General features: G+C 38.1%; 1 protein-coding gene across 1 annotated transcript in view; it reads left to right on the top strand.

The window, feature by feature from the left end:
* Nucleotides 1–27,812, top strand: part of LEKR1 (leucine, glutamate and lysine rich 1) — a 213,809-nt gene that overhangs the window by 172,175 nt on the left and 13,822 nt on the right. Inside the window, exons 9-11 of the mRNA XM_027542832.1 lie at nt 2,809–2,902; nt 16,453–16,617; nt 21,147–21,446. Coding sequence (XP_027398633.1) covers nt 2,809–2,902; nt 16,453–16,617; nt 21,147–21,446 — 559 coding nt within the window. The remainder of the gene's footprint in view (nt 1–2,808; nt 2,903–16,452; nt 16,618–21,146; nt 21,447–27,812) is intronic.

The following is a 27,812-nucleotide window of genomic DNA, read 5'->3' as shown; positions in this document are numbered from 1 at the left end:
TCAGAGTGGAGATGTTTAACAGGAAGTTATAAATGAAAGTCACAAATCTGAGAAAGAGGATGATGATGAAAAGCAAAGGGATTAGAAAGAGGAATAAGCAATGGAGAAGAATCACTTACACAGAAAATAAGAAAGGTTATGGTGATTATAGAAGGGGGTGTGGGTCTCCCTGACTGAAAGGCATGCTTTTGCCACAACTTGTGGTGTAGTATTAAATACTGGGAGTGAGTAGCCTTTCCTTTCTCCGGGGATCTTCCCAACCCAGGAATTGAACCCAGGTCTCCTGCACTGTGGGTAGATTCTTTACCAGCTGAGCCACAGTGGGGCTGGATCATCAAAAAAACAAGAGAGTTCCACAAAAACATCTACTTTGCTTTATTGACTATGCCAAAGACTGCGTGAATCACAACAAACTGTGGAAAATTCTTAAAGAGATGGGAATACCAGACCACCTGACCTGCCCCCTGAGAAATCTGTATGCAGGTCAAGAAGCAACAGTTAGAACTGGACATGGAACAACAGACTGGTTCCAGATCGGGAAAGGAGTATGTCAAGGTTGTATATTGTGACCCTGCGTATTTAACTTATATGCAGAGTACATCATGTGAAATGCTGGACTGCATGAAGCACAAGCTAGAATCAAAATTGCCAGGAGAAATATCAATAACCTCAGATATGCAGATAACACCACCCTTATGGCAGAAACCAAAGAAGAACAAAAGAGCCTCTTGATGAAAGCGAAAGAGGAGAGTGAAAAAACTGGCTTAAAACTCAATGTTCAAAAAACTAAGATCATGGCATCTGGTCCCAGCAGTTCAGTTCAGTTCAGTTCAGTTGCTCAGTTGTGTCCGACTCTGCGACCCCATGAATCGCAGCATGCCAGGCCTCCCTGTCCATCACCAACTTCCGGAGTTTACCCAAACTCATGTCCATCGAGTTGGTGATGCCATCCAGCCATCTCATCCTCTGTTGTCCCCTTCTCCTCCTGCCCCCAGTCCCTCCCAGCATCAGGGTCTTTTCAGATGAGTCAACTCTTCGCATGAGGTGACCAAAGTATTGGAGTTTCAGCTTTAGCATCAGTCCTTCCAATGAACACCCAGGACTGATCTCCTTTAGGATGGACTGATTGGATCTCCTTGCAGTCCAAGGGACTCTCAAGAGTCTTCTCCAACACCTCAGTTCAAAAGCATCAATTCTTTGGTGCTCAGCTTTCTTTATAGTCCAACTCTCACATCCATACATGACCACTGGAAAAACCATAGCCTTGACTAGACGGACCTTTGTTGGCAAAGTAATGTCTCTGCTTTTGAATATGCTGTCTAGGTTGGTCATAGCTTTCCTTCCAAGGAGTAAGTGTCTTTTAAAATCATGGGTGCAGTCACCATCTGCAGTGATCTTGGAGCCCAAAAAAATAAAGCCTGACACTGTTTCCACTGTTTCCCCATTACTTCATGGCAAATAGGTGTGTAAACAATGGAAACAGTGAGAGATTTTATTCTTTGGGGCTCCAAATCACTGCAGATGGTGACTGCAGCCATGAAATTAAAAGCACACTTTCTTCTTGGAAGCAAAGCTATGACCTACCTAGACAGCATATTAAAAAGCTGAGACATTACTTTGCCAACAAAGGTCCATCTAGTCAAAGCTATGGTTTACCCAGTAGTCATGTGTGGATGTGAGAGTTGGACTATAAAGAAAGCTGAGTGCCAAAGAATTGATGCTTTTTTTTTTAATTTTATTTTATTTTTAAACTTTACATAATTGTATTACTTTTGCCAAATATCAAAATGAATCCGCCACAGGTTTTGAGAAGACTCTTGAGAGTCCCTTGGACTGCAAGGAGATCCAACCAGTCCATCCTAAAGGAAATCAGTCCTGAATATTCATTGGAAGGACTGATGCTGAAGCTGAAACTCCAATACTTCAGCCACCTGATGTGAAGAACTGAGTCATTAGAAAGGACCCTGATTCTGGGAAAGATTTAAGACAGGAGGAGAAGGGGACGACAGGGGATGAGATGGCTAGATGGCATCACCAACACGATGGACATGAGTTTGGGCAAGCTCCAGGAGCTGGTGATGGACAGGGAAGCCTGGTGTGCTGCCGTCCATGGAGTCACAAAGAGTCGGACACGACTGAGCGACTGAACTGAAGTATAGTATTTAAAGGCTTAATTTCAGTACCTCTGTGACTGTTCTCATAAATCTCTCGCACTTGCTTCCACTCAGAGGGTCACAAACTTAGCTTTAAGAGCCAATTACCTGGATTAAAAGATTAAAATGTTCTTTGTGTTTTCTCTCCTGTTTTCTATTATGTTTTGTATTATGCTACATCTCAGACATTAATTACCCTTTACTTAATTTGGTTTGTTCCTATTAGCATTTGAGATAAATGAAAGAAAAATAAATCTAGCAGAAACCACAAATGTGCTGATTTTGTGGCACAGCCCAGCATATTTTCCTTTTTTAAAGAAACAAAATATTATCTATTGTCTAGTGTCAGAATTTAATCAGAAACTTTGGAACCACAATGTATAGTATTTTATTATATTTGTGACTCTACATATGTTGTTACTGTTTCATATAAAAAAAATAATAATACTTATTAAGCAAAAATTAAGCCTGACCTTGTTGCCAGTGTTTTAAAATTGCTATTAACAGTTAAAATGGTATGAAATATCATATGTTTTTTTCTAAGGGGAAGAATATACAGATTGAGTTGTGAAATAATTTCTAGAGCCAGGAATTGTAATTTAGGAAGAGTGTTATGGGTGTGTCTTGACTCATTTGTTGTGTTTACGGTTTTCAGGGAGTTGATGCTGATTTCACATCAGAAAAGCATCGAGCAGCTGCAAGAAACCCTTAGACAGAAGCTGCTGAACGATGATAACTGGAGGGAGAAGGTAACGAAAATGTGACTTTCAGCAGTATGTGTCTTATTTGCTTTTTAAAAATTCTGTCCGTTTGCCAGACTACTTCAAATAGGTTTCTTTGTTTCTATGCACGCCTTTGGTTCCTTCTGGAGCTTCCTAGATCAAACATGCTTATGACATATGTTTTTTCCAAAATATTAGACAAATAGGAAATTAAAAGGTAAAAATAGAATTTGAAACCTTAATAGTTTAAGATAGCTTTTCATTCTCATGTAAAAGCTTAATTTTTACTTTTGAATATTTACTGTTTTTCCCCATAAAATGACAGAATCTGCATTTGACCATATCCTTAAAAACAGGGGAACATTAATTCATTCTTACAGTTCCTGCCTTTAAGAAGATAATAAAAGAGAATGAAAAATGACTTAAAAATATTCAGTTATGAACTTTTGGCAGTGAAGTAAGTATTTAGCTCACTATTTACAGAGAAAATGTTTGCTTTTATAGTATGAAAAACTTTTTCATTGATTTTTGTCTTCAGAGTTTTCTATATTTTCAAATTTTCAGCAGTGAATATATATTTCTTTCATAACTTTAAAGAATACAAATTATACTTTTAAAATTCTTAGCCTCTGCTTTCTCAGGCCTTGCACAGCTCTAGTCATTAAGGCTAGACATCATCTCCCTGTTATAAACTACAGATATTTTTTGACTGATCCCTCGGGTTTATCATGCATACTGTGCTGAAACCTTTGCAACCAGCTGTGTCTCTTCCCCTACCAGTACCTAATCCTAGCTCTAGCCTTCTGTCTCGTTTTTCTGATTATGTCTCACATGTGCATCAGAACTAGAGCTGGCTACTGAAATTCAGATAACTTGACTGAAGTCCTGACAGACTGTTTGGTTATCATTAGATTCTTCTCCTCGGTGACTAGACCTCATAACTTGTAACCCTAAGCAACAAGCAGTGGCCACTTTCAAACTAACATCTCCACCTGGAATCCCCCACTCTGTCATCTACAAATGAAATCCTCTAGGTGTTGTTGCTGGCTCAGGTCAATTCTAAATTTGTCACTTTCGTCTCCAGCCTTCACACAGTTGGTCATATCCAGTCTGGCCCTGTATATGTCAATCTCCCTTCCCTTGTTGTTTGGGAATGTGTTGCAGCACACTCGGGCTATAACAAAGATGATCACTACAACAGCAGTTCCATATGGGCAACAGTAAAAATGTGAGAATATGGACTATGTATCTCATTCTTATTTTATTTTGTGGCATAGGCTTTTTCTTCTCTTCCTTCTCTAAAGACCACACCCCTTTAATTCTTTAAATATTATTTTTAGCCTCAGTGTACTCAGTTGGCTAATCTATTCCTATTCACTTCCCATATCCTTATCAATCCATGTTTATGTGTGAAAAGATGATCTGCCTACCTTTAATAAAAATCTAAAAAGTTCAAATTAAAGCAATGAGAGATAATTTTTTACGGCTTCTGTATTGTCTTGTGATGAAGGTCATTAGACAGTCTTTCATTCATACTCTTTAAGGGACTGAAAATTACAACACTTTGAAGGGTAGTTTGACTATATGTATGCGTGCATGCTCAGTCACTCAGTTATGTCTGACTCTTTGTGACCCCATGGACTGTAACCCACCAGACTCCTCTGTCCATGAGATTCTCCAGGCAATAATACTGGAGTGGGTTGTCATTTCCTCCGCCAGGGGATCTTCCCGAACCAGGGATCGAACCTGCATCTCCTGCATTGGCAGGCAGATTCTTTACCGTTGAGCTGCCTGGAAAGCCATGGCTATATGTATAAAGAGATATTATAAACATTTCATCCTTTTCTTTTTGGTCTCATCTTGTGAGTCAGAAATTTCACTGATAGACTTCCCTGGTAGTCCAATGACTAAGATTTCACACTCCCAATTCAGGGGCCCAGGTTTGATCCCTGGTTAGGGAACTAGATCCCACATGCTACAACTAAGAGTTTGCATGCCACAACTAAAAGATCCCTCATGCCACAAGTAACACTCCACACAGCTAAGTAAATAAATAGACATTAAAAAAGAAAGAAATTTCACTGATGGAAGTAATGTCTGTAGAGATTCATAGATCTTTCCCTCAAACTCCTTAGTTCCTCTTCGACTGAGAGAGTGAACTTTCCTGCCTTTGCTTATGTATAAGTTCCTCGTCTCCATTATCACACATCACCAACATCCTTCAGATATTAATCCATTGGAGAAGTCTCAACACTTATCATCCAGTCTAGTACTGTTGCTCAGTGTGCCCTGTGCCTAAAGTGCTAACCACAGCACGTAGACCAAGTTAGTGTTAGCATCTGACCATATAAGTGTACAGGGAGGCCTGGCGTGCTGCGATTCATGGGGTCGCAAAGAGTCGAACACAACTGAGCGACTGATCTGATCTGATATAAGTGTATGCTCTTGCTTTATGCTAAGTTAATTTGTTGATGAAAATAAATCTATATAAGATTCTCTAAGTTCTTATTAAGATCATGGATATCTTTCTAATAAATTAATTACATCATAGATGTATTTGGCTCATATAATTTTCTATAATATAAATGGATATTTCATTTTTTGAGAGGACATGACTTTTTGTTAATAAATTTTATCATTTAGTTTAGCAGTAAATCAAGATCCAGACCAGTAAAGCCAATGAATGATAATTATCCTTGGCTGAGTTAGTTATCGAGACTATGAATAAAAAGTTCCCTGAAAGTCCTCTCATGAGAAAGAAGAATCACTAATATGACATTGTCATCTCTTTCTTGGGTCACTGTGCCTTTGCGTAGGAATGAAATGTTCCCTTTACAAATATATAATACACATATTAGAATAAACTTCATAACTTAAATGCTTTTAACATTCAAAAAGAAGTAGATAGCAATTTATGTCTGTGCTTAATTATTTTAGAGTATGTAAAAAGCACATAATAGAATCAATAGTTGCTATGCAACAAGGATGGCACATTTTAAAATAACTGAGTATTTACTAATTGTCATGGATTTTTGTTTATTTCAAGTATTGCTTTTATGTGAAGAAAGCAAATTAATGTGCAGGCTGAACATTTTAAATTGGCTCCAAATGCAGTGTTGGTACTTTTCAGTTAAAATGTTGTAATTAAAAAATGTCCTACAGCCAGACTGCTTACAATAAGTGATGGTCATTTACTGCCTATCACTTTGTAGTGCCCTAAACAAATTCCAATCAAATATTTTTTTGGATTATTACTAAAACATCACATTATGGGGCATTTTAAATTATACTAATCATCTCATTTTAAGCAGTACATACAGCTTGTAGAAACCAATAATTAAAACAAAGAAAACCTTACTTCCTCACTAAATGAATGGGAGAACAAGTTTACTTCCAGAAATAATCAATTCCAACTTTAAAGGGGGAGGCAAAGAAAATCTCAAATTCTTCTTTAAAATAGAAGAGACAAATGACCTAGTAATTCCTAATGTATTTCAGTGTACTGTTAATCAAATTTATAAGAAACAAGTTATAAAATAAAATTTTATAGGAATAAAGTTGTCCTTTTAAAAATATCAATTTTCCTTTATGTATAATAAATGTATGGCTAAAATGAATATTGAGGGTACACTTTAATTTTTTAAATTGTGCGACATATTAATAATTTCCAAAATTGAATTAATAAAATCATAAGATTTTAGATCAGAATAGCCTGCAAAGATCATCTGATTTAAACCCTTAATCTAGATAATAAATATAGTCTCCATTATTAACATGTTTACTATATGTCAAGCCTTGTGCTGAATGCTTTTCATCAATGTAATCTTAATCACTCTAACATTATTATTCCCATTTGCACATAGAAAAAAATAAGACTCGGAGAAGTTAGATAATTTGCCAAGTTTATATAGCCAGGAATTGAGAAGTGATACAACCCCTCCACCTTCAAAAACTGAGAGCTAAACACAAAGTCCAACATGTCTGTATTTGACTTAGGTGGACTAGTAGGAACCAGATTTACCTTCCTTTCTGAAACAACTAAAACACTGGAGAAAAGATAGAAAACAATGGTTTCAAGACTCTGGACATCAGGCAGTGAAGGACAGTGATTCCTAGAGATAAGAGACAGACAAGGTAACCCTTATCATTACTCTAACTTAGTACCTTGAAATAGATTTAAGGCTATGGTAAAGGGAGTGGGAATCCAGGTGGAGTTTGGCAGATTCTGAGTTGAGGAGACTTTGCTAAGAGTCCAGGGAGATCTATGTGGCTAGAATTCACAGTTGAGTATTCTCAGAAGAGAGCTGCCCAGAGAAAGAATGTTGGATATCTGCAAAGAATCCCCATTAAGTATATGTGACCCGTGCATATATATGGGGAAACTACCTAGAGCCAGGGAGATGGATCTGAAAGGATTAGAGATAAGAGTACCAAATACTTACATGAGGTCAATAATAATGTCTGTTCTCACCAGCCAGACTGGAAAGGCAACAATTCACAGGGGACTGGGTAAAGTTCTCAGAAGGGTCTTGCATGAATTGTAGGGAATAATTAGCCCTGGACTAAATGCTGAGCTGGTCCTGCCTAACAAATTTTAAAAGGAAGACCTTAAAAAATATCAGGCTGATTCCAAGAAACTTAACTGCTCCCAGAAAAGAATTCAAGATTATTTATAAGAATACAAAAATATCCAGCAAAATTCACAATGCAGCCAATGAAAAAATTGCCATGCATGGGAATAGGAAAATAGAACTCATAGTGAAAAGAAAAATCAACAAATAAAAACTGACTCAGAAAGACACAGATGTTAGAATTATCAGACAAGGACATTAAAACAGGTATAACAACTGTATTCTTTATGTCCAAAAACTAGAGGAAAAATTGACCATGCTAAAAAGAGCTGTAGAAGATATAAAAAAGATCTAAACTGAATTTATAGAGATGAAAATTACAATATCTGAAATGAAAAATACACTGGATGGGATTAATGGAAAATTAAACATTCCAGAAGAAAAGTTTAATGCACCTGAAGACACAGCAATAGAAGCTATACAATGAGATAAAAGAGACTCAGAACAAACAAACAAAGAGCACCAGTGAGCTGTGAAACAAATTCAAGTGGCCTAATATATGTATAATTGGACTCCCCATAGGACAGGAAAGAGAGGACAGAAGAAATATTTGAAGCAATAGTGGCTAAAAACTTAAAGTTTAATGAGAACTATAAACCCACAGATTCAAGGAGCTCAATAAAGCTCAAGCACACCAAGAGACATTATAATCCAGTTGCTCAAAAATGTCAATTAAAAAATCTTAAAAGCAACTAGAAAATAAAAGACATATATAGAGGAACAAAGATAAGGATGAGAGCAGATTTTCTAAAAATCATAAACAATGTAAGCAAGAACATAGTGGGGCTGAAAGTACTGAAAGAAGGGTTGGGCAGGGGTGAGGGGGTGGCAGTGGGAGCTGCTAACTTAGAAATTCTATACAAAGTGAAAACATTTTTCAAAACATGAGGGTAAAAGAAAGGTCATTCAGAATGAAAAAGCTGAAAAAAATGTATCACCAATACACCCACACTATAAGAAATGTTAAAAGTCCTTTATTCAGAAGGAAAATTATACCAGATGGAAATAGGGATCTATACAAAAGAATGCAGAACACCAGAAATGGTAGCAATGTGAATAAGTATGATATTTTTATCATTTAAATTTCTTTATAATTGACTGTTTTTTAAAACTAATAATCTATTTTGACATCTATAGCATGTAGAAGCAAAATATATGACAATACCACAATAGCTTGGAAGGGAGAGATGAAGTATGCTGTTGTAAGATTCTTTAAGTGAGAATATAATTTATTGGCTGTCTTAACTGTTCAGTGGTGAGCTACCTTTAGGCACAGCTGGATTCAGGGCTCTCAAGCTGGTTTTCTGCCAGATTGGCTTCTTTTTCAGACTCAGGGTTGTCCCTCCTGATGGCAAAAAGGGAGCAGCAATGTTTCCCATCACTTTTCTACATTCTTAGCAAGAGACTGACTGTGGCTGTCAGATTCTAACTGAACCATGCGCTCAGTCTTGGACCAACCATGACAGCTGGCAAGACTGGGTATATTGGTTCACTCAGGCCTGGGTCACGTGCTCATCCTTGGCAAGACAGAATCCCACTCAGTCATATTGACTGATAGTAGGAGAAGAATGAATCACTACAAAAAAGGAAAATATAAACAAATATCCCCTGAAGTTCTCAGGTAAGAGATGGGCCAAGAGATAGGGCAACAGGTGAGCAAACTGACAATGAGCTGGGAAGTACAGTGGATCCTTCTGGGGTATCTTCCTGGCAGATTACCCTTCTCTCTGAGAATTTCTCCACGTGCTGCATGGGTTGAATCAGATTCCTTTCATTTTGCCCCCCTAGGCCCACTCTGCACCCTTGAAACCCTGCTTTCTATCCCCAAAGCCTGAATTGAATGGATGAGAGTAGTAGTTCCTGGACCCTCTAACTCTTGATTGGGATTGGTGAGTAGGAAACAATGGCAGAAGATCTAAGGAAAGGAGGAAGGGATCCTTTCATTCTAGTTATATCCGCTAACCAAACCACCACAGCTCCCCCTTTCCCCCAGCTTTATAGAGATATAACTGACATGTGACACTGTGTAAGTTCATGATGTACAACATGATGATCTCTCTCACACACACACATACATACATACATATATATAGCAAAATAATTACCACAATAAGATTAGTTAACACATTCTTCACACAATTATCTTTGTTGCTTTGGTAGCGAGAATATTTAGATTCTTATACAATATATAAAGTGATATATCACTAGAAGATAGACTGCATAAAGTTAAAAATATATTCTGTAAACTCTAAACCAATTACAAAAATAGAAGAACAAAGAGTTATAGCTAATAAACTAGCAAAGGATTGGAAATTGAATTTTAAAATAATGCAAAAGAAGACAGAAAAAGAGGGGAAAACAATGAGATGGGTCAAATAGAAAGCACATAGCAAGACAGATTTAAAGCTAGTCACATCAATAATCAAATTAAATATAAGTGCTCTAAACCAGAGATCAGCAAACTTTTTCTATTAAAGGTCCAATTAGTAAATATTTTTGGTTTCTGGACCATACAGTCTCTGTTGCAACCACTCCACTCTGCCCCTGTAGCTTAAAAGCAGCCAGAGATGATATGCAAATGAATGGGCATGGCTGAAGTTTAGTCTTGGGCCATAGTTTGCCAAGCCCTCATCTAAATATCCCCATTAAAAGACAGATTGTCATGTTGGATAAAAATGCAAGATTCTACTATATGTTGCCTATAAGAAATGTATTTTTATATAAAGAAATATTTTAACAAAAAGGCTAAAAGTAATGGATTGAAAAAGAAGCTAGAGTTGCTACATTATAATCAAAATAGAGTTCAGAGAAAGAAACCAGAGTATTTAGAATATTACCAAAGATAAAGAAAGTCATTTCATAATGATAAAGGGGTTGGTTCACCAAGAGGACATTTAACCCTAAACATTTTTTCACCTAGAAACAGAACTTTAAAAATTAAGCAAAAAGTGATAGAACTGCAAGGAGAAATAGACAAATCTTTAGGGTCAGAGATGTCAATAGCTCTCTCTCAATACCCAGAAAAACCATGAAGGATATATACTATGGAAAATAGTAAAATAGTTTATTCTTAAGAAATATTAACAAATATGACTTGATACATATAGAATTCTTCATTTAACAGCAGAATATGCATTCTCCTCATGTGTGCATGGGACATTTATTAAAGTAGATCATATACTGGGAATAAATGTCTTAACAAATGTTAAAGAATTCACTGGACATGACTTTGAATAAACTCCGAGAGACAATGAAGGACAGGGAAGCCTGGCATGCTGCAGTCCAGACATAACTGAACGACTGAACAACAACAACAACAAAGAATTCAAGCCATACGAAGTATTTTCTCTAACCACAATGGAATTAAATTAGAATTCATTAACAGAAAGTTATCTGGGAAAAATACCCCAATATTTTGAACTAAATAAATACCAACTCCATTCCCTTAACCACTGTGCCATGTAAATGTGTGGGGAAACAAGGTGCCTGGGAAAACTCAACACACTGAGCTACGGAGTCCACCAGAGACATCTGAGTGCACAGCCTGCCCCACCTCGTGGCAGCTCTAAGATCTTGGTGAAGATACTAAATTTCTCTGAGCCTATTTCTTACTCTATGCTGTGGGAACAATAATTACTATACATTCTTTCAGAATTGTTGTAGGAATTAAATGAGTTAGTAGAGGAAAAGAGCCCTATACCATACAACCTAGCTTGTATGAGGTACTCAGTGAACATTCTCTCCTCTGTCCTCAGTTTTCCTCGGTTCTTGGCAGGACTTCAATACTTAGTCTGATTCCTTAGCATTTGCATTTTTAATTACAAAGTCTAGTGTTTGAATAATCATCTACTTTTATAACATAGTTATTCAGTGGTTAATTTAGAAATAATCTGAAATACTAGTTTTCAATTACAATTTGTTTCTAACTTTTAGAAAATAGTACAATCATTTTTGGCTTCCCTGGTGGCTCAGATGGTAAAGAATCTGTCTGCAATGCCAGAAACCTGGGTTCAATCCCTGCGTCAGGAAGACGCCCTGGAGAAGGGAATGGCAACGCACTCCAGTATTCTTGCCTGGAAAATTCCATGGATGGAGGAGCCTGGCGGGCTACAGTCCATGAGGTTGCAAAGAGTCCAACATGACTGAGCAATTTTTACTCATTCATAATCATTTTCAGGATGTATATTAATATTTTGTTTAATGATAAATGTACATCAAATATAAACAAGTGGTCTGATTTCTAAATGACATCTGAAATTTCCTTGGTTTTAAAGGGATCATCAAGTAATAAGTGATTATGTTGTAACATGGTGTCTGCCTCCATGAACAGTGTCTCACTGTATCTTACTGTGCACAATGTTCATTGAACCCATGCTAGGCAAGGCACAAGCAGGGAAGCTGGAAGAAAACACAAGGAGTCGTAGGAATTGCAAACACATTTATTTTCCCCTGACTGGCACAGCAGCACTAGCAGCAGATACGCTGTATTCTCTCCTCTTGTGGTTGACCCAGCTGTCACAGCCATAACACAGCCTCACCGCCATAACGCAGCCAAAACGTAACTGCAAGGGCTTTTTCAGGTGGAGCTTATATATGCTTACAGAACAAAGGTAGCCAGTGGCCAAGTGAGTACCTTGTGATGTGCATGTGTGGTGCTATAAGTGAGCTCAACTGTTATATAATCATTATTTACAAAACATGGGGCAAGAGTGAAAGGACATGGTGAGAGAGTCTGACCACCACCATCTTGGCTAATTTGCTTTTTCCCTACAAACAGAAAATGATATCAGAATCAACCAGAAATATCTCACTTGGGAAACAGTGAAAAGATAGCATTTTGCACATTAGCATTAGAAACAAATATTATAAAACACTAATTATGCATTTCAACACAAACAAAAAAGGATTTAAAAAAACAATACACTAGGAATGCTTTGAAGTCTTCAGAAGGCCTTCAGAAATGAGACAGTTGAGCTAGAGGAAGATATGGATGAACTAAAATCTGGAATGTGTACACAGACAACAATTGATTTTACTTTCTCTAACTCCTGAGCTCATATTTTTATTCATGCTTTTTTTTTAATTAGAATTTCCTCAGATTATCAGAATTACTATTATATAAGGAGATCAGTCCTGGGTGTTCATTGGAAGGACTGATGCTAAAGCTGAAACTCCAATACTTTGGCCACCTCATGCGAAGAGTTGACTCACTGGAAAAGACCCTGATGCTGGGAGGGATTGGGGACAGGAGGAGAAGGGGACGACAGAGGATGTCATCCCCCCATCCAGGGCTGGATGGCATCACCGACTCAATGGACATGAGTTTGAGTGAACTCCGGGAGTTGGTGATGGACAGGGAGGCCTGGCGTGCTGCAATTCATGGGGTTGCAAAGAGTCGGACACGACTGAGAGACTGAACTGAACTGAACTGAACTGAAAGCAGTTCATATTTTATGTATGCACCATCACCTAATTTATTTAATTTTCATAAACATGAGTCCTGCCATCTAAGATTTTGTAAACAAACAGCTGTTATTAACATGTAGAAAACATAAACATGACAATTTCGCATGAATTCATCTTCTCAATAACAATATACCAGCTTAAGCAAGTCATTGTTGGTGGGCTCATCGTTTTGTTCAGACTCTTCAGTTCTTGAAGGAACCGGTAGTGTCATCTCTCTGTGCTACAGTCAACACATTCAGATGGCTTTTGATTTGCCATTGCAGTGTCCTTAAATATTTAGAAGTTCCACCTGAAGATCCCTTTGCTTCTCTTTCTCAGGTTGTACAAATTAAAAATGAAATCAGTATATCACTCTTCTCCTTTCTATCTGTAGTGCTTTTTCTTTCCCACCCTCTGTCAGTTCCTTCCTTTTTTCCTCTCTCCTTACCCATACCTGTTTATTCCAAGGAATAGTTCAGGGGCAAAGAGCCCTTTCTTCCTGGATCAGGTAGAACAGAACATTCTACTCACTCAACCAGTCAGCCACCCCCTTTCCTTCCCTGAATGCATCCTTTGTTTCATCTTCAAGGGACTCTGCTGATTTGCTAACTGACCTTTTCCTCATAATTTAAATAACTTCTGTTTTTAAAAGTTCTTCTCAAGTCCTTCTGTCACCTAATTTACAATTTGTCCTGTCCCACCTTGTTTGTGCACGTTCTTCTTCTCTTAATTTGAGTCCATATTTTGAAAGATGTCTTTCTATCCTAAAATAGCTATTTGGCTCTATGAATTAACTACACAAGCAAAATTTTTTGAACACTTGACATTTTAGTACCTCAGCACAAATTTTTCTTTAGCTTCTCAAAAAATGTTTATTTACTCTCTTTTTTAAAATAGTGTCAACGTATCTTGTGGACTGTAAACTCAAAGTTTTCTGAATGTTTTGTATTTGATTTCCTCCTTTCATGTGTTCTTAACATATCTATTCCAGCATGGCTAGAACACAGTAGTCAAATGGGAAATACAGGTTGAAAGTCAGGTTGGAGAAGTCAAGGGCTGCCATACGTGGTATCCTGCTTGTGCCATGAATAATACACAGGCCAGGGGAGAGAAGGGAGCTGAAACCAGGCCTGGGCTCTGCTCACCATGCCCTGCCCAAGGCTGTGTTTATCTAAGGAAGATGTGCTTTGTTGATTCTTGTAAAGGTGTCATAGGGGCTGGTGGTGTTCTAGTAGAAGATAATGTATGGGAGTTTGGATTTTATAATGCAGTGAAAAGCCAGCAAGAGGGAATAAAAGAATTCAATGTATAGTTTGTGAAGAACACTCTGCTGTGTATCAGGGGTTGGAGAGAGGCAGGAGTAGAAGTAAGGAGGCCAGTCAGGAGGTGGTGGTGACCACAAGTATGGTGGTGATCTTGGTGCAGAGAAATCAATAGATTCAATGTATCTTTTGGAGGCAAAATGAGCAGGGCTTGATGGTGGATTAGGTGTGGAGGGTAAAGGAGAGAGAAGTGTGAAAGGCAATTGCTCCAGTTACTGACTTGAATAACTCCATGGGCGGTGGTGCACATCCTGAGATAGGGAGCACTGAGGAAGGAACAGGTGGGGGGATTGTGTCAAGATCTATGGTACAGACAGTTTGAGACACCTATGATGTATCTATATGGCTACCAGAAGGCAAGAACAAAAGTAGCTGAAATTCTGAAGAACATCTGCTTTTTTCTCTGAGTGCCCTGAGGCTTTCCTTGCTTTTCACAATCTGATAGCAACCTATCTGAACAATTCTGTCCTGTGCCTAAATGATTATCGGTATTCTTTCCTCCAGACAATCTAGAAATTTATTTTGAAAGAGCCAAAACAACTCCGGTGCAGTAAGTATAAGCGTAAATGCTTTGCCTTGAGGCAAATGACCAGTGCAATAAGCCCCACTGACCCCATACTGAGGCTGGTCTTCTGTCTGCATTTTATGTAATTTAAAGAGCTTCCTGCAAAGTTCCTTAGCAAACTTTCTGTTTCCCAGTTTTAGTTTTCCCATGAGAAATTCAAGTTGACCTCGCTCCTTCTCTTACTGGCTTGAGAATCACAGTCACAGTAAGTCAGGTTTGACAGTTTTTCTCCCAAGTTATCTGCATTTACTTGGTCTTAGAATTTATAATCTAAATAATTTATAATGGCACAATGTAAATCTAGAGCCAACCTGTCACTGGGATCCCTTCTCTAATCCACTAGATAAACTCCCAGGCGTGAATGACTCCAGTACTCATGGATTTGTTCTCTCTTGCTCAAGTAGGCAGAGCCAAAACCAATGACTAAAAACCACAGGGAGAGAGATGTTGGCTCAACTAAAGGAAAAGCTTCCTAATGTTTAGCGCTGTCTGAAAATGGAAGTGCCTGCTGGGGAAGGAGTGAGTTATGGTTTCTGGTGGTGTCAAGGCATAGAGCAGATAATCATTTGGTGCAGTTTCCATGGTAGAGATTGAAGTCAGGGTATAGAAGTAATCTCCACTGACTATTGAATTCCTGCTCCTGCAAGAGCTTTACACAGATGTTTCGTCTCATTTAATCCTCATAACAACCCCCAAGGGAATCAGTTATAACCCCACCGGGAGAGGTTACAGTCACAATTTAAGATCACACAGCTAGAGTGGCAGAGCCAGGATTTAGAGCCAGGATTTAAACTCTGAGTCCAAAGCCTTTGTTTATCCTTCCACAATTCATGGAAGCTTGAGAAAATGAACTAGGGGATTTTTAAGGTCCCTTCCAGCATTGTGGTTCTGAGTAGAAATATGGATTCAAGCATCACTGACTATGTTTTCCTTCAATCACCCTTCTGGCCTCAATCTCATTAAAATGATAATCTATGACTCCAAAACTGTCTGTGGTCTCCATCAAGAAAGGCCCATTTAAAAAAAATCAGCATTTATATGTTGTTTCCACTCTTGAGTTTTCAACAGAACTTAGTGTGAGAGCCTCAAAATCTTTTTTTCTTTTTTTTTCCTTGGCAAAGGACAGAGTTTACATTATAAATGTACAGAAGACTAAGCTTTTAGTATTTCTGAAAACTTATATTGTCTTAACTTCTCTACTCATTTTACAGGTCTTAAAAGTCTTAGAAGATCTGAAGATATTTGACCCAAGGTCAACTTCTCTGGTCCAAGTTCTGAATCAGATTTTTTTTAACATTAGAATTTAAAAATTCATGTTAGAATTAGAATTTTTAAATGATTAGACCCTAAGAGTTCTCATCACAAGGAAAAGTTCTATTTCTTTAATTTTGTTATCTATATGAGATGATGGATGTTCTGTAAACTTTTGTGATAATAACTTCAGGATATATGTAAGTGAAATCTTTATAGTGTACACCTTAAACTTATATGGTACTATATGTCAATTATATCAACAAACCTGGGAGAAAAAAATGAGTCTGAAAATAGGCTTAATTTACTTATATGGTGTTAAATTTACTTATGATAATATGTGTGTTAAATGCTATTTTCTAGATTGAAGCTGAATTTGCCAAGGAAAGAGCCCAACATTTGGTTGAATTTCAGGAGCAAGCTCTTCTCTTTAAGGAAGAAGCTAAACTGGAACTTGATATTGAAAAGGAAAAACACCGAGAAATAATCCAAAAGTATAAGAAAGAACAAGAAGAACTACAAATGAAGGTCTGTCATTATGGTACTCATCATTATTTAATGGATTTGAAACTGTAGATGTTAGTTATTTCCTCCTAAGGACAACACTATATTTCTAACTCCTATAGATTTCCTCATGGTCATCACAGCTTATTTTTAGATAGAATGATTTGGCTATTCTCCATAATGAATGACTGAGATAAATTACATAAGAATATAATCCAGCTATGTATGGAATTTTTCCTACTAAATAAACATTTATTTATAAACATATTTTTAAAACAGCATAAATTATGTAACTAATAATTAACATGGTTAGATATTCTAATACCTCAAATGTCCAACAAAAGATAATGATGTATTTTACATAACTAAATTTTACCAACAACTAAAGTCTATCCCCTTTAGTTTCAAATATTTTCAATTTTAGTTTTGAATGAAGGGGAAATATTTTTTAAATATCAGACTTCCATAATTTCTTTAACAGCGTATACTAAACAAAATATAAGGTTTTGACAAGGTTCCCTTGTTTTCATAAGACTTGAAAGTAGAGTGTGTGTGTGTGTATCTTTTGTGTGCGTATATTAACCAAGGCCTACTGGTAAAGTTATATTTTGAATAAACTCATTAAGAGTTTATGTAAATTAGCATTAAATGAGACTTACGGCCTCCACTTTGTTGTACAGGGGATATGGTAGTTTTTTCAGTAGCTCACTGTGAATAGGCAGGGCCAGCCACATGAATGTGGTATCACAGGTCCCCATACAAACCTTGCAGGTTTAATGCTCTGCAAATGCTGTCTTGAAATTCTTAATAATAATTTAATCTCTGAATTTGTGTTTTATAAGTGCAGTCCTATTTGGGACAATGGGACAACGGAGCATGCGCTGGGAGTTGTAGCCTCGGCTCACCTAAGCCCTTTCCTCCTCTTCTGGACAGTTCTGTCCTAGACATGCCCTTACTTCCCGGCTCCTGCCCCCACTCCCCTTTTCCCCTCACCCTGTGACTGCTGTTAGTTACTCTCCCATGTGGCCCAGGACCATCAGCAGGGGAATGCTGAAAGGCAGGCCCCAACTTGCCGGGGCTACAGTCTTTCAAGAGCAATCCTAAGTCCAGATTTTGTGAGTGAATTCTCTTGATTTTTTTTTTTACTGTTGACTCCCTTATTAAAAAATCAAAGCATGTGAGCCTCCTCTTCCCAAGATAACCTGCTCTGTTTTAGTGGCAGCTCTCCTCTGGATGAAGGAAACTACTGCTCAGACCCAGGAGTGACCCTCTCCTTCCCTGGGTTAATTGAAGAAAATGGAATATTAATTTATAAAAACTGTGGTGAATAGATTTCTTGTAAAAGTTATTGTTAATGTAAATTTAACATTTGAAACAAATTTGGGGTACATAACTCTTAAGTAATGGTTCACAAAATCCTTGGAACTTTAGTCTGTAAATGCTTTCCAGATTCTTCATGGGCTGATTTCTTGCTGTACTAATATTTATAATATGACAATATCCGTAGCATAAATAATGATATGTTTTGTCAGAAGCAGCTTTGCTCTTCTTGGTATGTTTTGTGTTATTTGTTTTGCTTTTTTAAGGAGAAAAATAAGCAGTCTTTTCCCTTCTAAAGATGCTGTGACACTGAGAAGTTTCTCAAGTTGTTCTTTCCTCTCTTTGTCTGGAGGTACCACCTTCAGAAGCAGTATATTTTCAAAGTATTCTGGTATCCTCTAGAACTGCATTGTTTAATATAGTAACTTATGTGCCTACTTAAGTATCAATTAATTAAAATTAAATAAAATTGAAAATTGAGTTCCTCACTCATGTTTGCCACATTTTAAGGGTGCAATAGCCCATACTAGCAAGTGAGAGCCTACTGTTAACATTTCTTCTCAGTTTAGTGATCAGTGATTTCACCTTCATAGCTTGGAATTGGTCATGGTGAGAGTGTTTACATCATGGAAATTGAATACAAATCTGACTTCTGTGTGTGTGTGTGAGAGTCCATTGTTAAATATTTACCAATGCAGTCGTGTCTGACTCTTTGCAACCCCCATGGACTTTATAGTCCATGGAATTCTCCAGGGCAGGGATCAAACCCAGGTCTCCCACATTGCGGGTGGATTCTTTACCAGCTGAGCCACAAGGAAAGCCCAAGAGTACCACAATAGGTAGCCTATCCCTTCTCCAGCAGATCTTCCTGACCCAGAAATCAAACCAGGGTCTCCTGCATTGCAGGCTGATTCTTTACCAGTTGAGCTATCAGGGAAGTATTTACCAGTACACCACTATCAATAGTCACATGTGGGTAGTGGCTACCACATAAGACAGTGCAGAATATTTCTTCTTGTTGTTCAGTCACTAGGTTGTGTCTGACTCTTTGCAACCCCATGGACTGCAACACACCAGGCTCCCCAGTCCTTCACTGTTTCGTGGAGTCTATTCAAATTCATGTCCATTGAGTCGGTGACTCTATCTAATCATCTCATTCTCTGCCGCCCCCTTCTCCTTTCAGCTTCAGTCTTAACCAGCATCAGGGTCTTTTCCAATGAGTCAGCTTTTCTCATCAAGTAGCTAAAGTATTGGAGCTTCAGCTTCAACATCAGTCCCACCAGTGAATATTCAGGGTTGATTTCCTTTAGGATTGACTGGCTTCATCTCCTTGCTGTCCAAGAGACTCTCAAGAGTCTTTTCTAGCACCACAGTTCGAAAGCATAGGTTCTTCAGGGCTCAGCCTTCTTTATGGTACAGCTCTCACATCTCTACATGATTCCTGGAAAAACCATAGCTTTGATTATATGGACCTTTGTCAGCAAAGTGATGCCTCTGCTTTTAAATATGCTGTCCAGGTTTGTCATAGCTTTTCTTCCAAGGAGCAAGCATCTTGTAATTTCATGGCTGCAGTCACCATCTGCAGTGATTTTCGGAGCCCAAGAAAATAAAGTCTGTCACTGTTTCCATTTTTTCCCCAGCTATGTACTGTGAAGTGATGGGACCAGATGCCATGATCTTAGTTTTTTTAATATTGAGTTTCAAGCCAGCTTTTCCCTCTCCTCTTTCACCTTCATCAAGAAACACTTCAGTTTCTCTTCACTTTCTGCCACTGGAGTGGTATCATCTGCATATCTGGGGTTGTTGATATTTCTCCAGCAGTCTTGATTCCAGCTTGTGCTTCATCCAGGCCACCTTTCACATGATATACTCTGTATATAAGTTAAATAAGCAGGGTGACAATGTAGAGCCTTGAGGTACTCCTTTCCCTATTTTGAAACAGTCCATTGTTCCATATCTGGTCCTATATGTTGTTTATTGACCCACATACAGGTTTCTCAGGAGGCAGGTAAAGTGGTCTTGTATTCCTATCTTTTTTAAGAATTTTCCAGTTTGTTGTGATCCACATAGTCAAAGGCTTTAACATAGTCAATGAAGCAGAAGTAGATACTTTTCTGGGGTTTCTTTTCTTTCTCTATAATCCAACAAATGTTGGCAATTTGATCTCTACTTCCTCTGCCTTTTCTAAATCAGCTTGTACATCTGGAAGTTCTCAGTTCACATACTGTATGGTAGTTTGAACATTCTTTGGCATTGCCCTTCTTTGAAACTGGAATGAAAACTGACATTTTCCAGTCCTATGGCCACTGCTGACTTTTCCCAATTTGCTCATGTATTCTGTCACTGAAGAAAGTTCTATTGGGCAAGGCTACTATAGAAGGTGTGGTATCTAGAGTACCTTCAATCATCATATACAAGGATGAAAAAAAAAAATACATCAAAGGAAACCTTACTAGTATGATTTGAGTAGACTGTAGCACTGAAGAATTGATGCTTTTGAACTGTGATGTTGGAGAAAACTCTTGAGAGTCCCTTGGACTGCAAGAAGATCCAATCAGTCCATCCTAAAGGAAATCAGTCCTGAATATTCATCGGAAGGACTGATTCTGAAGCTGAAACTCCAATACTTTGGCCACCTGATGTGAAGAACTAACTCATTTGAAAAAACCCTGATGCTGGGAAAGATTGAAGGCAGGAGAAGAAGGGGATGACAGAGGATGAGATGGTTGGATGGCATCTCAATTACTCAAACTCAATGGACATGAGTTTGAGTAAACTCCAGGAGTTGGTGATGGACAGGGAGGCCCAGCATGCTGCAGTCCATGGGGTCACAAAGAGTTGGACAGGACTGAGTGACTGAACTGACTGACTGACTGTAGCTATGATGCTCTCCTACATGCATCCCCAAACATCAGGTCCCAAAGTCACCCTAAAATGAGTCCAGACAGGCACTTGATCAAGACTTGAATTGTCCTTGGTAGTTCAGTTCAGTTACAAAGATTTAGGTATTTCAAAGTATGTTCAAGTGATTAATGCAATTCCATTTTCGGTGATAAAAATAAAATCTTAGTCTTAACTTTTAAAATTGTGAAGGCCTATATGTGTCATAAGATTTGTTTTAATCAGATCAGAAGAGAACACCAATTATTTAGAATAAACCTCTTAAAACCAAGAGAATTCTGTGGATACCTAGAGACTATTACCTATAAACTAATGCAAGACTTATCTTACAGATATCCAACTTAATCGAAGCTGCTACTAAAGATCTAAGACTAAAACTCGCTGCTCTTGAAGAAAAACTCCGTGAATCCCATGTTCAATATACTGAGGAATCTGCGTTAAAGGAGAAAGAAATTGAAAACCTTAAAAATTTGGTTGTAGAATTTGAATCACGTCTGAAGAAGGAAATTGACAGTAATGGTTCCGTTTCAGAGGACCTGAGGAAGGAAATGAAAAAGAAGTCAGATGAACTGGAAAGAGTAATGCTGGCACAAGCACAACTGATAGAGCGATTCAACCAGTCCCAGAAAGAGGTAGGAAGCGGGTGATGGTACCAGTGCAGTTAGTGAAAGAGTGCTGGTCTTTCAACAAATAAACAAACAAAGACATGAAATGTAGCTTGGTGTCATGCAGAAAGTTCTGGACTATTAGTCAGAGACCTGGGGTCATATCCTGGCTCTGTCCTTAACTTCAGTTCAGTTCAGTTCAGTCCAGTTCAGTCGCTCAGTCGTGTCCGACTCTTTGCGACCCCATAAACTGCAGCAGGCCAGGCCTCCCTGTCCATCACCAACTCCCAGAGTTCACCCAAACCCATGTCCATTGCATTGATGATGCCATCCAACCATCTCATCCTCTGTTGTCCCCTTCTCCTCCTGCCCTCAATCTTTCCCAGCATCAGGGTCTTTTCAAATGAGTCAGCTCTTCACATCAGGTGGCCAAAATATTGGAGTTTCAGCTTAGGCAGGCATTTAACCTCTCTGGACCTGGCTTCCTTTTCTGTAAAATAAATAATACATTTATCTATGTAATCTCTAAGGTTTCCTTGGCAAGTTCTACTGTGTTGCAAATGACCATTTAAAACCTCTAAGATTAGAAATCTTTATATATTTATGTCTTATTTGTTGAAACATTACATTTTTGCCAAAGAAACTTTTAGAGTATTTGCTGTTTAATATTTTAGACAGTATATTTTAAATACAGTTATTCTTTAGGGTTTTATTTTTCTGTCATTCTAAAGTTGTAAGATAATCTACATGTATTGGTCTTCTTTCCTGTGTATGCATAATTATTTCAGCAGTGTTTTATTTAAACTGGAGTAGACAAGTTCATGTCCATGGCATCAGCAAACTTTGGGAGATGGTGAGGGACAGGAAGGCCTGGCATGCTGCAGTCCATGGAGTTGCAAAGAGTCAGACACGACTAGGCGACAGAACAACAACATACTTAATTTGGGGCTTCCTTGGTGGCTTAGTGGTAAAGAATCCACCTGCAATGCAGGAGACCCAGGTCTAATCCCTAGGCCAGGAAGATCCCCTGGAGAAGGAAATGGCAACCCACTTCAGTTCTTGCCTAGGAAATCTCATGGGCAGAGGAGCCTGGCAGGACACAGTCCATGGGGTTGTAAAGAGTTGGACACAACACAACAACAACAGACTTATTTTGATTTTAATTTTGTTTTCCTAACAAAATCTTATTTCTGAACTGCTGACCATTTTAGAAATGGTGGATGCTACTGACTGAATGTCTTCCCAAATTCATATGTTAAATATAATCACTAGTATGATGTGTGGAGATGGGTCTGTCAGAGGTGATTGTGTCTTGAGAGATGAGCTAATCTCCTGAATGGAATTAGTGCTCTTATGAGAGAAAGCTCCCTCTTCCCTTTCACCATGTGAGGACACAGTAAGAGGATGGCCATTTTGAATCAGGGTCCTTACCAGACACCAAATCTGTCGGCGCTTTGATCTTGAACTTCACAGTCTCCAAAACTTTGAGAAATAATATTTGTTGTTTGAACTATGCAGCCTCTGGTATTTTGTTGTAGTAACCCAAACTTATTAAAACAGTGGGGCAATTTTCCAATAGCCAAGAATTAGAATATTGTCATATTAGAATATTTGATCCTATTTATAACAGTATAACAAATAAAGGCAAATGGAGCAAGATTCTGAATGTTAGTGATAAATAATATTTATTGGTTTCATTGGTGTCTTAAAGATGAATAAAAGGAAAGTGCTAGTAGTAATATTGATTATTAATAAATATACCATGTTTTCTTGTTATTTGTAAATTGTCAACCAAAATTCAAAGTTTATACCATCATTATAATTATGACATAGTGAACCTATTCCAAAGAAATTTTAAGTTAAAATGTGGAATGAACAAAATATTGGATCAAAAATAATACCTAAAAACCCTATTAAAGTAGGAATTACTTCCATGTTACAGATGAGAAACTGACTCAAGATGTTTGAAAAATTTCTAAGATGACCCAGCATGGTGAAGCCAAGATTCAAATTTGAATTTCTTAGATTTGGATCTCTAAATTTCATCTCCATGAATTTCTATATTTCCTCTTTTAGGATACTTGAATTTTAGTGATTCTGCTTCTAAATTTCAAAGTGACCTAAGGCTTGGCACTCAAATCTTCAGGATACACACACACACACACACACTCTCTCTCTCTGTTACTTTTAGAATAATAATAAACACACTAATGCTTACTCTACCAGATGGTTAGGGTGTTGTGTGATTGAATGTCTCCTGTTGGAACACAGCACCACAACCTCCCTTGGAAAAGGGGGCTGCTCCTCCAGTCCAGGCAGGAGTGGGAAGAGCCAGCATACACATGGACTCAGCTCTGCTGGAGAAGGAGAGAGGTGATGCTTCAACTAAGACAGCAGTGTTGAAGTTCTAGAGGTGGGACAGCAGGTTAAAGGAGAGAAAAGCCAAATTAACTAGACCAGCAGGTTTTCTAACTCTTAAATCTCCCAAAGAAATGGCAATATGGAAAGTGATGAGTTATTTATAAACTGCTGCTAAGCTGCTGCTAAATCTCTTCAGTTGTGTCCGACTCTGTGCGACCCCATAGACGGCAGCCCACCAGGCTCCCCCGTCCCTGGGGTTCTCCAGGCAAGAACACTGGAGTGGGTTGCCATAGGACATTTATTTATTCTAGGAATTTATAAACTAGAACAAGACTATAAAGGGTCAAATCCAGGAAATATATAATAGGCCCGTGCCTATATTCAAGTGCCAGGCACTGTGCTAGTCATCAATATGCAATTATGAACATGACTGACAACTGCCATCCCATGCTTTCAAAGAGGAATTTAGAGAAAATATTATGTTGAGCAGTTAAAGTGACATCCAGAGGCAAGAATGACCTAAAAGAAACTTCCCATGTAAAAAACACAGACTAAAAGTTAACAATCTGGCCATAGGACTTGTATTAGTTATGTATTGTTATATAACAAATTGTTATATAACAAATTGTCATCAAAATCAGTGGCTTCAAACAGCGAACATTTATTTCTGAGTATCAGAGATCTGAATGTACGGCTTAGCTGGATGCCTCTTGCTCAGTACCTCTCATGAGGTTGGTGTTAGGGTGTCAGCTGCTGCAGTCTCATTAAAAAGGCTCAACTGGGGGCAGGTTGACTTCCAAGCTCACTTTTGTAGTTGTCAACAGGATTTACTTCCTCATGGTTGTTGGGCTGAGAGCCTCAGTTCAATGTTGGCTGAAGAAGGGGAAGAGAAGAACCCCTCACTTCCTTCCAACATGAACTTTTCCATAGAAGAGCCTGGCAACATGGCAGCTAGTCTCTTGCAAAACAAGCGAGTAAGAAAGAGAGAGTGCAAGAGAGGGTGCCCAAGATAGAAGCTGCAGTCTCTCTAACTTAATCTCAGAAGTGGTATCCCGCTGCTTTTGCTGCATTCTATTCATTAGAGATGGAACAACAACTCCAGGCCACACTCAACTCAAAGGGGTTGCAGAAGGCTGTGAATAGCAAGAGGGCAGGGATAACCGGGGGCCATTTTATAGTTTGCCAACTCAGGGCCTCTGAAGGTAACTTTGGCAAGAGAAGCTAGACTAAAAGTGAAGAACGAATATCTTTTTCACACAAAAGCAGCTACATTTGGAATTCTTCCTGCCTGTTGGTTGTAACAGGAAACCACTCAGAGGTGAAATTTTTTTACATGCAGATTTTGGAAAGATACGATACTGAGTTGGTATATAAATGATTGTAGATCATTACTGGGAAATAGAAAGGGATTGTAGCAAAAGTAAAGTTATCTTGGGACATGGCTGAGGGCAGACTTCCCACTAGAAGTTAGACAATTACAACTGAACTATAAGAGTAAATAATTAAGACTGCTTCTCTGTTTAAGAATGCTAAAGTCCAGAACATTCTTATTAAATTGGAAATGAATTAATACAAGTGATAGGAATTATGAGCCAGAGAGAACTGAGGTTGTTAGCATGTAAAGTAAAAAGTACTACTTTTTGTGACCATGCATTCCATACACTTGAAATTTCTCAGATTCTGGAGGAAAACAGCCTCATTTAAGTGGAGAACAAATTCCCATTTGAAAGAAGATAAATTAATGGTCTGATAAGAAAGCTAATTAAGGAGAGGAAAACCCCACTCTCATTCAGGAAGCCAGAAAATAGGTAGAACTTTGTTTTTAATTGTGTAAAGAAAGTTCTCAAGGATAGGAGGAAAGCCATAGCCTCAAAAGGGCAAAATGGATATTCCTCCATGGAGCAGGGATTAGTGGAGTGCTGCCACAGAAACGAGGGTCAAGAAGGTGAAGCAACAAAAGGTTCAGGTCAATAAGAAGAGAAAAAATAGGAAGTAAAACTAAATGGGAAATTTAAATGTAAAAAAGGGGCTCCTGAAATTCTTTACAGGAAAAAGACACAGACATCAAAAATTGGAACAGTTTAAAAAAATAAGAAGCCAGGAAAGAAACATAATATGTTAGAGAACAGGACAGTATCATTTAAAACCAGCTTAAAATAGATCCCATGCTTTTTGCTGCCAGTTTTCCTTCCTTACTAGCTCCATAAGCTAGTAAGAGCTCCACTAGCTCTTGAGCACTACCAAGACAGTGTGGCTCCACTGTCTGGGGCCTTGGATCCAAAAGGAGAATGTGAAAAACAGATCAAAGTAAAGCCAGTACAGAGAGTTCAATATTTTTGTTGACTTAAAACTATAGATAAGGAAAACATAAGGAGCAGAAGTTTTAAATTCTCCCACTTCCTATAGCTATCTAATGAAGATGAAAGATATTCAAAAATAGAAGGTAATGCTCTTGGTTAAACATGAATGATTAATTGCATATGTTTATCTCTGCATCCATCCCCAAATACCCTAAAATGACAGTAAATTAATTAAAATTGAATAAATACATAAGGAAAAAAGAACAAGAAAGGAGATGACATTTGATGAAAAAAATGTTGACCAAAATTTGGAAAACAGAAAGTAAGATATGGATGAGAGGTAATCAGCAGGCTATGGATACTGAAACCTAATATAATGTGGAGAGTGTGGGAGTGCATGGAATCCTAAAAAGGAGCAAACCCAATCACATTAGAAAGGCTCAACAGATATCTCTCAAAGTGGGAGAGAAGTGTAGATCTGAAAACAGGGCTGTTTGAATGGTTTTTAAAGGTGGAAACAGATGCTTAGATGCCCTCTGCAACCCCAGGCAGCCTCCACCTACCGTCCTGGCAGGATCCTAAAGGTTTACACTCTAGAAAACCTGAATGCAAGAGTCTTTGGACCTGAGGATACACAAAAGCGGGATATAAGGCAAGAGCTAGAGTGAAGGTCTGTATATTTCAGGGTGAGACCTCCCAGTCCCTGTCACCCACTCACTTCCCAGAACACAGACAACCAAGCTTATATATCAATACCCAGGAAATTGGAGGAGCCCTCTGTGGTAAAATGAGCTAGCTCAAAAGAAGATACCTCTGGCTTGGGAATAAACTTAACCAATGAATTGAAAGACTTATACACTAAAAACTATAAGACACTGATTAATTGATTAAAGAAAGTTTAAAAAAAGAAAATACCTCTCGGTATCAACAACTATTAGTACCTCTGGGCACTAAATAACTTTTAATTAAAAGTTATATGCATGTCCAATGAAACATATACCAGTAAACAAGCCCTTACCTAGTAGGCACACAGAGTTTCCAGTAACATTTTGAAGACTCATTTTTAAACACAAAAACCAAGAATAACCAAGCATTTGAGGAACACTTCTAATATGAAAGACAGAATCAGGATCAAACAAATAAGCAAAAAAAGAACAATGTGGGAAGACAAAGTGTCAAAAAAGAGCATAATTCATATCCTTAGAGACAAAAGAGAAGATATTATATCCATGAAATGTGAGGGAGGCTTTCTTATCTCTCCTTGCTATTCTTTGGAACTCTGCATTCTGATGCTTATCTTTCCTTTTCTCCTTTGCTTTTCACTTCTCTTCTTTTCACAGCTATTTGTAAGGCCTCCTCAGACAGCCATTTTGCTTTTTTGCATTTCTTTTCCATGGGGATGGTCTTGATCCCTGTCTCCTATACAATGTCACAAACCTCCATCCATAGTTCATCAGGCACTCTATCTATCAGATCTAGTCCCTTAAATCTATTTCTCACTTCCACTGTATAATCATAAGGGATTTGATTTAGGTCATACCTGAATGGTCTAGTAGTGTTCCCTACTTTTCTTCAATTTAAGTCTGAATTTGGCAATAAGGAGTTCATGATCTGAACCACAGTCAGCTCCCGGTCTTGTTTTTGCTGACTATATAGAGCTTCTCCATCTTTGGCTGCAAAGAATATAATCAATCTGATTTCGGTGTTGACCATCTGGTGATGTCCATGTGTA

Source organism: Bos indicus x Bos taurus, chromosome 1 (assembly GCF_003369695.1).
Source record: "Bos indicus x Bos taurus breed Angus x Brahman F1 hybrid chromosome 1, Bos_hybrid_MaternalHap_v2.0, whole genome shotgun sequence".
In the NCBI taxonomy this organism is placed as follows: Eukaryota; Metazoa; Chordata; class Mammalia; order Artiodactyla; family Bovidae; genus Bos; species Bos indicus x Bos taurus.
Note: the sequence above shows the minus strand (reverse complement) of the source record. Positions and strands in the feature narration are given on the sequence as shown.